At 42.4% G+C, this 12,527-nt stretch overlaps 1 protein-coding gene across 1 annotated transcript in view; it reads right to left on the reverse strand.

Moving 5' to 3' along the window:
• Capn13 (calpain 13) overlaps positions 1-12,527 on the reverse strand; it is a 74,461-nt gene that overhangs the window by 52,785 nt on the left and 9,149 nt on the right. Inside the window, exons 2-3 of the mRNA XM_021217663.2 lie at positions 3,752-3,824; positions 2,484-2,599 (exon numbers count right to left, since the gene is read on the reverse strand). Of these exons, the coding sequence (XP_021073322.1) occupies positions 2,484-2,599; positions 3,752-3,824 (189 nt within the window). The remainder of the gene's footprint in view (positions 1-2,483; positions 2,600-3,751; positions 3,825-12,527) is intronic.

Consider the following 12,527-nt stretch of genomic DNA (forward strand, 5'->3'; position numbering starts at 1 on the left):
TGTAGACCAGGCTGGCCTCGAACTCAGAAATCCACCTGTCTCTGCCTCCCGAGTGCTGGGATTAAAGGCGTGCGCCACCACGCCGGGCCAGATATACTCTCCTGTAACTTGGGAAGATGATACAAGGGACTACTTATCTCTGCCAGAGTTAAGTAAACAAAATCTCAAGGTGAAACAAAGCAAACAAGGGCAGAAGAGGTCGCCACGTAATAAGCACTGAACACCTGCATCAGTGAACGTGAGGTTGATAAAGCATAAAGAAAGACCTAAGAGGCTGTCTGGGTGCCTGCGTATGTGTGCAGGTCAGAGGACTCTGCTGCAGTAGGCATGCTCCTTCTGCCCTTTAGGTCCTGGGTCTTGAACACCGATCATCAGGCTTGTCTGACTCTTACCTGCGGATATATCTTCCTGGCCCACACCTAACAAGACATTAAATGAACTATCAGAGAATCCCGGGAGCAGCTTTAGTTGTATTGAGAAACAGTCTTTCTCATAAAGCGTACATATTAATAATAATAGAAATAATAAATAACTCCAGTTATCTGTGAGTATGAGGACACATGTTTAGACTGTTGTTAGGAATTGTGCTGATTTAGTAAAGTAGTGGTTGAATATTCTTCTCCAAGACAAATGTCTTCCCTAGCACTAATTAGTTAGCTAGGTTTCCCATACCAGGGCATGCTTTCCCTCTTGTTGAGAAGGTTTAAGTCCAATTAGAGAGTTGTTGGTTACTGCCAAGGTACATGTGCCACTACTACACCCTTAGGGTTATTGTGCTATGCTGGTCATTGTGATGGTTCATCGGCATCATAGTTGGGTAGGACTGTTGGTTGTCACTCTCCTTTGGAGGTTTGCATGGTGCTTTCTGTTACTCTGGAAGCTAGTTCTCATACAAGCGAGTAACATTACACACACACACACACACACACACACACACACACACACACACTTAATAACAAAAGAGGCCCTGAGTTTGACAGAGAGCAAGGAGGGATATATGGGAGAGTTTGGAGGGAAGAAAGGAAAGGGAGAAATTATATAATTATATATCTCAAAAATAAAGCTAAAAGAGAAATAACTCCAGGAGAAACAAGTTATGCAAACCAATTAATAGCTGTAGAAGAGTTAAAGAAGTCTTTTTTTTTTTTTTTTTTTGAAAGATTTGTCTGTTGTCTGTTCTGCTTCCCTTTTGGTCTACTTTGCTGAATGTTTGATTAGCAAACATTACTCAAACTATTTCAAATAACCAAGGATGAAATAGCATCACAGAGATAGCGTAACTAAAAAATGATTTAAAAATAACATAACACAGAAAGTGACTTCAGACACAGCACAGGCGCACAAAGTTTAAGGAAAACTCGTAGCAAACTGGAGCTGATAGCATCAGGAAAGCCCTTTACTAAAATTCATAGGAGGTACGCGTTTGACTCCTGTCACTCTGATTCAGGGGATGTGACAAAGCAAAAGAGAAAAATAATGACTGTGGTCATAAAATGAGGAGAAAATACTGCGCCTGCTTGAATATCACATCATTAGGTAAATAAAATAATTCAGATGCAATCACAGAAAAAAGAGAGAATTCGATGAGGTGTCCAGAGAGTTTACTATGAAAGAGGTGCTTGTTTCTCTCTTTTTTTCCCAGCAATATCTGCTCGGATAGTGGGGAAGAAAAGCCAAAAGAACTTTACATTGGCTACACAGTTGTAAACTATTTGAGCATAAATTTAGCAAGAAGAATACAGCACCAATACGAAAATGTAACTGTAACATTTTATGGGCAGGCATAAAATCAGTCCTGAATAAATAGAAAGATAGACTTTTTTTTTCTGGAAAGGAATAATTAAAACAATAAAAATGTAATTTTTCCAAATGAATACATAAATTACATGCTGTTCTATTCTCCATCACTGTGGCTTTTCTGTTTAATTAGACAAAATTGTTTTAAAATCCCCATGGAAGAGGAATGTGCAAAGATTACCAAGGTATTTGAGCAAAGAGGAAGGAATAAGAAGCAGAACTTATCCTCCCAGATGCTGTGATTCCCAACCCAGTCATGAATAAGACAGCGCGGCACAGGAACCAAAGGCAAGAACTCAGTGCTCATCACCTTTAGGTCGGTGATTCTTTCACTAATTGTTATGTACCCCACAGAGCATACCCAAGGGACTCTTCTACATCCTGTTCCTACCAGTTTGATTTCCATGCAAACATCTCAACTCTCCTCTTCTCTAGGTGTGCCTGGACCATTAAAAAAAACCAAACCAAACCAAACCAAACCAAACCAAACCAAACCAAACCAAACCAAACCAAACCAAACCAAGCCAAAACAAACAAACAAAAAACCAAAACCGAACCATGTTTTGGAAGGGGAGGAATACTGGCTGATGTACAGATGTCTTGTTCATTTCCGGCTCCCAGGCCATTAGAATATTCATGATCCATCAGTTTCTCATCATAGGAGAGTACACTTGTAGTACACATACCCGGAACTGGAAAATCCCAGCATACTCATACGTATAGCTTTGGTCCATCAGGATCTTCTGCAGACACTTCGGGTTCTGGGTCAGGGAGCCCAGTGCTGCCAGGAACCAGCAGTCTCCTGAGAAGGATAAAGCCATAAGAGGCAGGTCATTGTACCTGAAAGTCCCACCCCCTAAATTTTATGGGTTCTGTATATCAAATCTCCCCATGAGTACAGAGTGAACATAAATCTGAAATCTTTGAGACCAGACATTTTTAAATTATTTTAAATTTTGGATTATTTTCACATACTTAATAAACTATATGGGAATGAGACCGAAACCTAAATATGAATTCCTTTGTTTCCCATACATCTCCCTCATATACTCAGACTTATTTTTCTTAAGCCTTATTTTTCACACACATGTTTTGACTGTGACTTCCCATGTGAGATCAGATATATAATTTTCTTCTTGTGTAGTACTGAAAACATTTCAGAGTTTGCAACAGTTAAAATTTGGGGGTTTTGGGCTAAGGATAGTCAACCTATACTGAATTTTTGCCCAGTATATGCTTGAGGGAGAAAAACTGGGGAACAAGATTTACTGAGCCAGTTCCAAGCAAGATGGAAAAGAGGTGCTAATGCTGGTGGTGTAGGTATTAGGGGGCAGGTGTGGGGCATGGTCTGATGAGGAATGCCAGGGAAACCCCAGAAAGACTTTGGCAATTAAGGGGTTCAACTTACTCCCTGATTCTTTTTCCTAGAATTGCCCAGGGCTGGCATCATTGAATTTTTTTTTAAATCACTGAACAGAGTGAGCTATGATACTTTATACAACTGCAGAAAACACACCAGTGTTTCCTTAGCTAATGTTTGCCCTGCTCATTTCTATCAGGGGACTCTCTCACCCATGCAGAAGTTGACTTCATTTCTCCTGGAAGGATGAGTAGCTTTGACCCTCTCCACAGGTATCAGTGTGAGTCTTTTCTAAATACTCCGTTTCTCCCTCTCAGTGCCCCTCCTTCACTGCCAAAGCCACCAATTTTCTGAATGCTTTTTGATGCCAGCCGCTGTGCTCAGAGCAGAAATCACAAAGATACCCTCAGACACCTTTCTCCAGTTAGGGGAAAGCCTAAAATGGGCAGATGACAGGCTGGTAGCAGTATATAGGGTAGGTATAGATAGATAGGAGATAGATACAGGATAGGCATCTATGAACTTGGCTTAAGACAATGATTTCCCGAGTGAAGACCAAGGCAAAAGGCTGGGATGGGGACTATGGAGTCTTACCTGCTTTTCCTTGTTGGATGTCAAATCTGCTTGCACCTTCCAGAATGAAGTGAGGCGGGTAGAAGCCTAAATCCTTTCGAAAGACAAGGAAAAGCCATAAGCCTGGGTCCCTATTTGCATTAGTGTGGTATCAACAATATCATTCACTTTGCCCTTGAGGGGTAGAGGTTAATTCTTAAATAAGTGCTTAAAATATGAATTAGGAAACTTTCCTTTGTTCTTCAGGTTCTATTGTTCTCAGGAATGCAGGTGTCTAAGGGGGTGGGTACACAGCTGACAAGGCAGACAATAAACGCACAAAGAAACCACACAAGGAAGTGTCATAAATAAGGTCTGAAGATCTTTCTATCAAGTACTCAAGTCTGTCTGCTCCCAACAAGCCTGTGTTTTATTAGAAGGTTATAAACAAATAAAAGTGAATGATATCCATTTATCAGATGAGAATTTGAGAAATATCAGGACTGCAGTGTTCCCAAGGAAAGCTTTTCTGCGGAAACCGCCTGCTCCAGAGACCAGCTTGGTCATTCCCAACTCTAGACACCACGCATGTGCTACAGAGGGCACATGCTTTGAATTTCTCAGGTCTTTGCCCACCCCGCCCCCACCTACTCACAGACTGAGTCTGGGAGACCTCGACCCTTCCCTGGCATCTAGTCCACACACCACGCGCTGGCTACTGAAGAGGAATACTATAGTGTCAATGTGTGACAACATCTGGATGAGTTTGGAAGACTCAGCAGATAGGAGTATTATGAGAGTTCCTAAGTGTGATCTTCCGGCACTTTTAGGACACACCAGAATAAAGCTATGGCTCCTTCTCCTGGGCCTGTCACCTTTCTGGATTTGTTTCCTTCAAGGAACCCAGGGGTTTTGCTCTGTGACCTCTCAGTGTGGCTCTTCATCTATTGTATATACTTGCATAATTTGGTAATTGTTCTGCTTTTGTTCCCCTTCACATTGACATGTAAGTCTGTAGAGAGCAGTGTGTTAGCAGCCTTGGAAAGACAGTGACCTACGCCATGTACAACCCTTCAGTCCTTCATGCACTTCCAGGGTTTCCCAGTAACAATGTGGACCAAGGATATGTGAGGGTACACCTGCCTGCATCAGTTTCTCAAGCTAGGGCATCTTTATAGCAGCTTTCACTTGCTTTGCCAACAGTGAACTGACCCCATCAGATGCCAGGAGAGGCACAGGTTGACTGTCCTATGGGGCCCTCTATTAAAAGCATGGATAGGGTGTGCATGGAAAGCTTTCTAATTCACACAAGCAGGAAAAACTGCCCTGGGGGTCCATGGTCCTGTACACTGGCTGCAGAGTCCCTTTTAAAACAATGTGGGGGCACTTCAATGACCATGGCTTGTCACTTCTACTAGGAAAAGGAACTACAAGTCTCAAAGGAGGACTCCTACCTGACTGAAAACATTCAGTCCCAAAGCTCCACTCACATAAATAGAAAAAGAAGGTGGAAGCCTGGGGATGTAGCTCAGCGGTCAAGCACTTGCCTTTCAAGAATGCATGATGATCTGAGTTTGGTCCCGAGGCCTCATATGAAAGGCCTACTCAACAGAAAAGCATACCTGGTACCTAAGCATAGCCAATTGCCAGGGGATAATGACGTCATGGATCTTGGAGGAGAACCTACAACCACTTTACTAAACCAGCACAATACCCATGGGCCATGGGTGTAGGGGAAAAGGGGGAAGGGAAAGAGTCCACATCCAGCCAGAGTTCCTGTGCTCTGGGCGAGTGGACGCAGGAGGACTTCTGGACACTTTCCACGGGCCCAGGGGCATCTGACTGTGTGAAGCTACTGACTCCACATGGCAGGGGAGTGGACAAGGGGCAGCCCCCGTACCAGGTTCTCAGTCTCCGGCATCCTATGCTGGATACAGCGGAGGAGCTGAGAACAGAATAGGGGCCCCGGGCCGCATTAGGCTCCGGAGATAAGGGAAGAAGGCAGAGGGAGAAGAGGGGACGTGGGTGGTTCCCATGCAGGAGAGTGTCCTTAGTCTGGGCCTTGACTGCAGTGTAGGAAGGCCTTCTGATGGGAGGCTAGGCACAGCTTGCTAGAAGAAAGCCTATCTCATCTCCAAGCACAGCAGGCCTTGAGGAACAAAGACAGTCTATGGTTTTAGAGCTTTATTGTAGGAAGGCAGGGGGAAAGAGATGAGAGAGAGAAAGAGAGAGAGAGAGAGAGAGAGAGAGAGAGAGATACCATGGCCAAGAGGAGAGAAAGGGAAGGGAAAGAGAGAAAAGGAGCTAGAGAATAAGAAAGGTGAAGGCTTAGAGAGAGAGAGGTAAAAGCTTAGAGAGAGTTCCTGTGCTTAAGAGAATGAGGAAGGGCCAAGCAGCCCCTCTTATAATGGGCTTGGCTATCTTGCTCTTGCTAGATAACTGTGAGGAGTCTAGCCAGAAGGCCAGAAGCTTGGGACATTGTCTATGTGACTGAAAGCCACATGCCTCTCCTGTGGGGGCTGTGGGGATGGTAACTTTGACAGGAGCCAGGGGTCCAGGAGACATGAAGGAACGCCTTCTATCCCATGTAGGTGAAAATTACCACCCACGGGTCCCACCGGGGTTCAAGACCTCAGCTCCACTGGAGACCAGGGTGTCTGTGCATAGCCCATTGCCCCACAAATACCTAACTAAACATTTGTCCTTAGAGTCACAGATAAGTATAGTGCTCACCCCTCATCAAAGAAACTTTTCTTTGCAATAGATGGAGATCCTTGAAGAAAACCACAACTCATCAAAATGCAGAAAACAAGAGATCACATGGTGCCCAGTTCTAAGGGATATATCTACAATGCAAACCCAACACCTAAGGCTTGGGCGTCCCTGGGGGGAAGAAGGGAATGGAAAGATTGTAATCGCCAGAACAGGAAGTTCGCTGTGAGACTATATCTCCTAGGATACCAGAGACGCTATGGAGCTATGAGGTTTCTTCAGTATGGATGCCTGAACATGAACTAAACAAAAATGGTACCAGTAGGCATGCTAACATGGAAGGAGGAAGGGTCATGAGGTCTCCAAAACACTGCAGGCAACCAAGGAATGCCGAGAGTGGAAGAAACAGTCTTCTACACGGAAGAGCCCCTCAAACGCTTATCCAACACTGAATGGTAAGATCCAAATCATATATGTATAAGTGATATTATAGGATCGATTAGGTTGCATTTATATTTCAGGAATGTGTACGTGTATGTGTGTAACATTTAAAGAAGAAAGCCTTGAATTTGAGAGAAAACATAGGGAGGTGCATGGGAGGGGCTAGATGGAGCAAGAAGAGGAAAAGAAAGGGTGCTTGGATTATACTTTCAAACATTAAAAATACTCTAAAAGTAAATAAAGCTAGGTGAAGTATATATGGTAAAAGTGGTGGAGCTTTCTCATAATCCCAGCACCAGGGAGGCAGACACAGGCAGATCCCTGGTGTTTGCTCACCAACTAGCTTACCCTACCCTACTTGGTAAACTTCAGCTAAAAGTGCAAGACCTTATTATAAAAGTTAAGGTGGATGGTAGCTAAGGATGGGTGACATTTGAAGATGCCCTTTGGCTTCCATGTGCACGTGCCATAGACATATGCTCACATGTATGTGCACATACAACTTGAAAAGGTGGAGACCACGTAGGTTTGAGGCAGGGGCATGGCCCATCCTGTAGTGATCTTTATCCACTGCTCTGCTCCTCCGCTGCTGCTCCATTGGCTTTGATCCCGTGACCTGCACAGGAGAGTGTTGTGTCTGGAGGGTTTCTGCAGACAGATGGCATATGGAATCTTGCCCTGACATTTCTTCTCAGGTGACCTAGAGACCTTGAACACTTCCTTCATTGCTGTAGCTCAATTGGCAGCATAGTGACAAAATGTAGGGACAGTTGAGAGAATTCGACTCTGAAGCAGGGTGATGACCACCATTTATAACACACCCATGGAGCACTAGCTGCTGTACCCCTATGCTAGTCCCTGCGGGCTCCCCCCCCCCATCTCACAAAGCAGGATGAGTCCTTCCATTCTGCAAATGAGGAAGGATGTGGAACACTTAACACTGCATCTGACAGGGTGTGTTGTTCAATAATTATTGATTTCTTTCTCCTGTGTGATAGCTGCAAAATTAAAATGGCTATGCTCATAGACAAACCCATAGCCTCGAATGCATTCATTATTAAACAAGACAAAATCAAACATAAATTAAGCAGTCAATTCATAGATAATAGAAAGAAAGGGACAGAAATGGGAGGAAGGAGGTGATAAGGAAAGCAACCTGTAAGTTATAAAATAAGCCAGAAATACAGCAAGAATAATAAGGTAAATAAATTGTTCTGCTCAAGATAGTGGCTTTACATAGAACTGACCTTTGATAAATGTGCTAAGGAAACTCAAATAAAATTAGAAATAAAAATGGCCTTTGGAAATATAAAAGCACAGCAGCAAATTTTATGTCGATCAATTAAAAATACTAATAACTTTCTGAAAAAAAAATAATGACAAAAAGGCTTAAATTAGTAAATTATACCCCTTAGATCAATAACCTTGGTCAATACTTTTAAGATTCCAAAGGCTGTCATTCTAGTATACCCATGTATGTACTTTTCCTGCTGAATTCTCCCACGCTTTCAGGGGATAAACATGTCTTGTGTAATCTACAATTTCAGTGTTAAAAAACAAACAAACTGTACTGTCAATTAAGAAGCCAGTGAAGCTCTGGGCTAAGTCAAACTGCCCCAGCAGCCTGCTATCCCAGGGGGACGGACCTCCATTCTCCTGCTGCCTCTCCTTCACCTCCATCAGACTCCTGAACCATTCAGGTTAGCTTCCCCCCCCCCCATCTTCCCTCCTCTCTGAGCTCTCTGGGACAAGCCAAGCTGCCCTTAGCAGCCTGCCATCCCAGGGAGACCTCCATTCTCCTCCCACCTCTCAGTCTACCTTCATCAGACCTGAAGCTCCTGAACCACCCAGAACTGCAGGTCTGGAACCCTACAGCCCAAGGATATCCCTCACAGGCCTGCCACACCAACACCATTGAGGTTCACCTCCCTCCCAGTATGGACTATAACAAGAACATCCAGGATCCAAAGCCATCTATATGGTTAAGGCTCTCAAAGGAACACAATCAACAAGAGCCAGTGCAACATGATACCCCCAAAGCACAGCTACCCCACTAGCGCAAGCCCTGGATATCCTAATACAACCAAAACACAAGAAAATCACCTTCAATCCAATCTTGTACAGATGATAGAGCCCGTTAAAGAGGAAATGAATGAATCCCTTAAAAAATATATAGGAAAAATACAAAGAGATAGAGGTTTTTAAAAGAGGAAACAAGTCAATACCTTAAAGAATACAGGAAAATAGAATTAAACAGATGAAGGAAGGAAATAAAACTGTGAAAGACCTGAAATTGGAAGTCCAAGCAACAATGAGAACACAGACTGAGGAATTCCTGAAGATGGAGAACCTAGGGAAGAGAACAGGAACAACACATGCAAGGGTGCCCATCACTGAGAGAACACAGGAGATGGAAGAGAGAATCTCAGGCATAGAAGATACAATAGAAGAAACTGATACATTGGTCAAAGAAAATGCTAAATCTAAAAAAATTCCAGACAAGAAACATCCAGGAAATCTGGGATACCATGAAAAAAAAAAAAAAACCCTAAGAGTAATAGGAAGAGAAGAGGGTGAAGAGTCCCAGCTCCAAGACCAAGAAAATATTTTATAAAAAAAACCATAGAAGAAAAGTTTTTCAGCCTAAAGAAAGAGATGCCTATCAACATACAAGAAGCTTATAGAATTCCAACTAGACTGGACCAGAAAAAAATTCTCCTGGCACATAATAATCAAAACACAGAATCTATAGAACAATGAAAGAATACTAAGAGAAAAAAAGACAAGGTAATGTACAAAGGCAGACCTACCAGAATGACACCCAGTGTCTCAACAGAGACCCTAAAAGCTATCTATCCACAAATCCGGCCCTACAGAAAATACTAAAAGGAAAGAAAACTCGAACTAAAGAAGGATAACTGCACCCAAGAAAACATAGGAAATAAGTAATTCCATACCAGCAAAAACAAGAAAATCACACACATGTACTCATACACTCACACTAATACTGCCAACATCAGAATATCAGGAAATAACACTCACTGGTTATTAATGTTTCTCAACATCAATAGACTCAATTCCCCAATAAAAAGACACAGAGTTATGAGAATGGATGTGAAAACCGGATCCATCATTCTGCTGCATACAAGAAACACACCTCAGGAACAAAGATTGACATTACCTCAGAGGAAAGGGCTGGAAATAATATTCTAAGCAAATGGAGCCAGGAAACAAGATGGAGTAGCCATCCTACTATCTAATAAAATAGACTTTTAACCAAAATTTATCAAAAGAGACAGGGAAGGACACGTCATACTCATCAAAGGAAAAATCTACCAAGATGATACTCAGTTCTGAACATCTATGCCCTAACCATAGTCACTCACATCTGTAAAAGAAACATTGCTAAATCTTGTTAAATTGCACATCAAACCCCACACATTAATAGTACAAAACTTCAAAACCCTACTCCCACCAATTGACAGATATCTAGACAAAAACTGAACAGAGAAACAATGAAACTAATGCACATTATGAATCAAATGGTCCTAACCAATATGTATAAAATATTTCACCCAAACACAAAAGGATATACCTTCTTTTCAGCACTTCATGAATCCTTCTCCAAAATAGGACCATATAGTCTGTCACAAAGCAAACTTCACCAGATACAAGAAAACTGAAATAACACCTTGTATCTTATCAGACCACCATGGATTGAACTGTTAATTGAAGCTGGACTTCAACAACAACAGAAGCACTGGAAAGGCTACACAGTGTTAGAAATTGAACAACTCTCTACTTAATGATCTCTGGGTCAGGGAATAAATAAATAAAGAAATTAAAGATTTTCTAGAATTCAATGAAAATGAAGGCACGATATACCCAAATTTATGAGACACGATGAAAGTAGTCTTAAGAGGAAAGTTCATAGCTCTAAGTGCACCCATAAAGAAATTAGAAAGGTTTTACATCAGGAATTTGAAAGTACACCTGAAAGCTCTAGAAAAATACAAAAGAAGCAAGCACAAAGATAACAATACAAAGAATCAACAAATTCAAGAGCTGGTTCTTTTCGAAAATCAACAAGTTAGACAACCCTTAGCCAAACTAACCAAGAGACTGAGACCGTATCCAAGTAAACAAAATCAATAATGAAAAGAGAGACAAAACAACACACACTGAAGAAGTTCAAACAATCATTAGGTCTTACTTCAAAAATCTGGAGTCCACAAAATTGGAAGATCTTAATGAAATGTTTGGAAGTAGACTGTGAAAGGTAACCTGATCCTCAGGTGAGCTAAGGCCAGAAACCTTGAAGGGATGGTAGGAGCTTTTCCTGTTCCCAGGCACCAGGCCCATGTCACTAGCTGCAGCCTCCACCCCCACACCCCCAGATTTGTCACCATTAGTCACATAAGTGCAACTTCCCAAGCCCACCACATGCAGATGCGGCATCCCTAACATCTCAGACCAAGACAATAGGAAAAGGATGTGACCTGTGGTTACCTAAACTCAAGACAGCTCTATTCTAATGATGTACCTAGAGGCCTGGAGGGCTTAGCAAAGCTTTCCTTCCCAGACACTCCTCCTTGCAAAAGGTATTTAATCTTGGGCCCACACTAAGAAGTCATCCATTTTTCTCCATGACTATAAATAATTTGGAACCAGAGACTGTCTCTTCATGCGGATCTGCTGTGGGGAGCCATGGAGAAGGCCTTTGCCTACAGAGCCACTGTCTAATATCCTGTAGAAGGCCTCTCTATGCTCATAGCCACAACTGCCATCAGGGATCAGCCGGAGCCCTCCCTCCCCACTCCTCACCCAGTAAGCAGGCCCAGATTCCATTCTCAGCCCTCCCCCACCCTAATCAGTTCAAGCTGACCCAAGACTCAGCCTGTGCTTTCCCACCCCTGAGCAGTGCCTCGCACAGCCCAGCACCTGCCCAGTCAAACTCCCACCTCCCCAAGACACTGTGCCCTGTGGCAGAGCAGATGCAGGACCCACAACCCTACAGAAATAGAAGATCAGGTAAACAGCCCCATAACCTCTAAACAAATAGAAGCAGTCATTAAAAGCCCCCCAATCAAAAAAAAAAAAAAAAAAAAAAAAAAAAAAGAAAAAAAGAAAAGAAAAGAAAAAAGAAAAAAGAAAAAAGAAAAAAGAAAAAGAAAAAAGAAGAAGAGAAAAAGTCCAGGATCAGATGGTTTTGGTGTAGAATTTTACCAGACTTTTAAAGAACAGCTAATTCTAATATTTCTGAAACTATTCCACAAAATAGAAACAGAAGGAAATACTCAATAAAACACTCGCAAACTGAATCCAGGAACACATCAAAGACATTATCCATCAAAATCAGGTAGGCATCATCCCAGGGATGCAAGGATGGCTCATTACTTGAAAGTCTGTCAACATAACCCACCATATAAACAAACTGAAAGGAAAACAATCACATGATTATCTCATTAGATGCTGAAAAAGCCTTTGATAAAATCCCACACCCCCGTCATGTTAAAGGTACTAGAGAAATCAGTGATTTCAGGGTACATATCTAAACATAATAAATGTGTACTGGCTAGCTTTGTGTCAACTTGACACAGCTGGAGTTATCACAGAGAAAGGAGCTTTAGTTGGGGAAATGCCTCCATGAGATCCAGCTGTAAGG

The sequence above is a fragment of the Mus pahari genome, chromosome 18 (genome assembly GCF_900095145.1).
Source record: "Mus pahari chromosome 18, PAHARI_EIJ_v1.1, whole genome shotgun sequence".
Taxonomy (NCBI): Eukaryota; Metazoa; Chordata; class Mammalia; order Rodentia; family Muridae; genus Mus; species Mus pahari.